The sequence below is a fragment of the Cricetulus griseus genome, chromosome X, assembly GCF_003668045.3.
Source record: "Cricetulus griseus strain 17A/GY chromosome X, alternate assembly CriGri-PICRH-1.0, whole genome shotgun sequence".
NCBI classification, from domain to species: domain Eukaryota; kingdom Metazoa; phylum Chordata; class Mammalia; order Rodentia; family Cricetidae; genus Cricetulus; species Cricetulus griseus.
The window spans coordinates 35,762,838-35,765,657 of NC_048604.1; the positions used below are offsets into that span (position 1 = coordinate 35,762,838).

The window sequence follows — 2,820 nt, forward strand, 5'->3', positions numbered from 1 at the left end:
GGATTGGCACAGTGGTTAGTGAGGCACTGATGGATGAAGAAATGTTTCTTGGTGCTACAAGATGAGAGCAGCAAGGCCCTATCTGGGATTCAGCATTGAAAACTAAGCACAATTCTCCAGGACCAAGACCAAAGTACAATCACAGTTCATGTTCCGAGAGGCCTTGATAGCTACTAAGGAATGTTCAATTACTGATCTTCAGGAGATCCATTGTGGGGAAATACATCAGCACCGAGAAGCAAGGGACAAAGAACTGATAAATACCAGCAAATACTGAGCAACATTAGAGTAACATTTCTAAGAAGTTGTGCCTTTCTAGCACATCATTCCATTTTTTGCAGAAGCATCATCTACATCATCTATTTATACATAGAGCTGATGTATGCCAAGAGTACAAGACAACAAAAGAACACCCCAGTTCTTGAGTTTTTCCACAGATGGTGTTAATGTATATATGCACAGGATTTTTCAGATGAGTTGGTTACAAAAGTTCTACGTCATCCCATTGCTTTCTGAAGTCCTCAATTAGATGACAACACCCAAAGGTAGTCCATAAGTGTAGAGCTTGGTAGCATTTGGCAGTGGTTTTAAATGGTGAGGCCCAGAGTGTCCCAACTACTGCAGGCTGGAAAGTTAGTTCTTGGTGTAGATTTGCCTCTGTTCAAGTAAGCAAGAATATGCTGATATTAAGTAACTATCATAGTACACCTTAAACAAATGTCTCCAAATAACTTACTTGGTTATTCTCCTAAATTGTTAGACTTGGCCATATATATGTTCAAATCTAAAACAGGAACATTAGTGTAGAGACGACTAAGCTTGGGTTGGCAGGCTTAAAGTATGTTGTCAAAGAAGCTGTTCCTCAAAGAAATGTGCCAGTAATTAAGCAGTGTTCAGTTCAAATGATCTTACAATCTGGTTTGCCAATATCCAAGAAGTTCAGCATGTTAGATAAGCAGGTGTCTTTAGTTCTCAACAAAATATATAGGTGCATGGTAGGGTGGTGGATATTCACGTCCAGGAAGATTGGCTTGTATCAGCACTAGAGTCTGATTCATAGGTAGAACAGAATCCAGATTCTGTCTCTCAATGACAAGAATATTGGTAGGATACAATTATGCCACTATGATTGCAAACAAAGAACCTGAACAAACAAGTCATTAAGAAAAAGATCAACAAAGAAGTGAATAAAAGCTTTGTGATCAGTCCCAGGCACACAAGCTATAGGAGTTGGGACATCAGAGTCAACCTAGATTTTATTCATTGGTAGGGATGTAAATCCCAATACATTGTCAGAATTATTTTTTCTGTGTGTGACTCAGGCTGGAGAGACTTCTATCTGCAAACTTTCAGAATTCTTGAAGGAAGTGGCCATAACTATAAAGTTTCTGTTATTGTCTTCATCATTGTTGTTGGGTAAAGTTTTGTGATGGGCTATCTTCCAACTAACAAGCAGTGGTTGTTTAAATTCCTGGAGACATACATGGTCATGCCTGTTTTGAAGATGATGATGTCACAGCAACTCATTTGTATTTTGAAGTTTGTGAAAGTTTATAAATCACTAAGGCCAATGGTGACAGGGGTATGAGTTTACAAAGTGATTTACTATCCTTGTCTTACTAGTGCACTACATTTTTTCTCCTTGCTGGAGTTCGAGAACGTTTAGCAAGGCATTCTCTTGTGAAGTGACCAGCCTGGCTGCAGTAGAGACATAACTGAGTTTCTTGCTGGCGGGCTCTCTTGGCTGGGGTTACAGGCATTTGAGCTCCCTGAAATGGCTTGAGCTCATCCTTGGGTAGTGGTCCCATGAGGCCGAGGAAGGATTGGTGATGGTTTGTGGAAGAGAACATTGGAACCTGACTTTCTGTCTGTAGGAGTTCTGGCCTGTCTTTGTGCTTTTTGTCCAGTTGAATGCACTGGGTGATCAAATCTGGTAAATTTCCCATTATGTCTGTGATTTCTTCATCATGGGTGGGGTCATCTTGTCTGTTTTGGAACTGGTCACTCTGACTGGTCTCACTATAACTCATATTTTGAGCAAGACCTTGGAAAGTAGGAGCATCCTGCTGAGAGTTGTCTCTACTGTCATTCTTAACATTCATAAGAGGGCTAATTTCTTCCTTCATAGGTTCACCAATTGACTGCTTTAACTCAAGAATAAAGTTTTCATATTGTTTCAATAGATGACTCTGGTTGGACTCTGATACGATGTCACAACTTTGCACCTGCTGGGACAGGTAGTCAAAAAAGTGCTTGACTCGGGTATCATCTGCAGGATTGGAAATCTCCGGAGCTGTCAGATAAGTAGTCCCTTGAGCAAGAAATCCTGTGACACTGGTTGGCTCACCATGAAATTGAGGGAGATTGTCACCTGAGTAGGGTATAGACATCACTGGAGTATTCAGGACAGGCACAACTTGCCCTCTTAAAGTGGGGTTGTCATCAGTTGGATGTTGCATTTGTGGCTGAAGAATCAGACTATCTCCTCTCAAAAAGGAAGTCTCTGGCTTTAAGGTAGGTGGTGATTTTGTGCACTTTTCCATTGTGTCTCCTGGAATTATGTAGAACTGAATAGAAATTCAGTATCAGTATACAAGACCAAGGGACAGGTAGTGGTTTGGTTTGGGATCAGAAAAGACAGTGTCATGTACAAGTAGGAAACAGCTGTTCAATGTCACTAGAGAATGCTGAGAGTTGAGCTGAAGAGATGCCATAAAATATTATCTTCTACTCATCACTGCTTCTTCATGGAGAATATCAGTGTTCTACACATTCAGAAGACACAAATCACCTTGGGACACATAGAAGAGAGGATTTGAA

General features: G+C 40.6%; 1 protein-coding gene across 1 annotated transcript; it reads right to left on the minus strand.

Moving 5' to 3' along the window:
* Positions 1-1,619: 1,619 nt before the first annotated feature.
* Rtl4 (retrotransposon Gag like 4) lies at positions 1,620-2,543 on the minus strand. The gene has a single exon (XM_035449709.1). The coding sequence runs from the start codon at positions 2,541-2,543 to the stop codon at positions 1,620-1,622; it is 924 nt and encodes a 307-aa protein (XP_035305600.1).
* Positions 2,544-2,820: the final 277 nt, after the last annotated feature.

Bases quoted from the DNA above. Each gene is read 5' to 3' on its own strand.
- Rtl4 (XM_035449709.1), bottom strand. From the start codon at position 2,543: ATGGAAAAGTGCACAAAATCACCACCTACCTTAAAGCCAGAGACTTCC.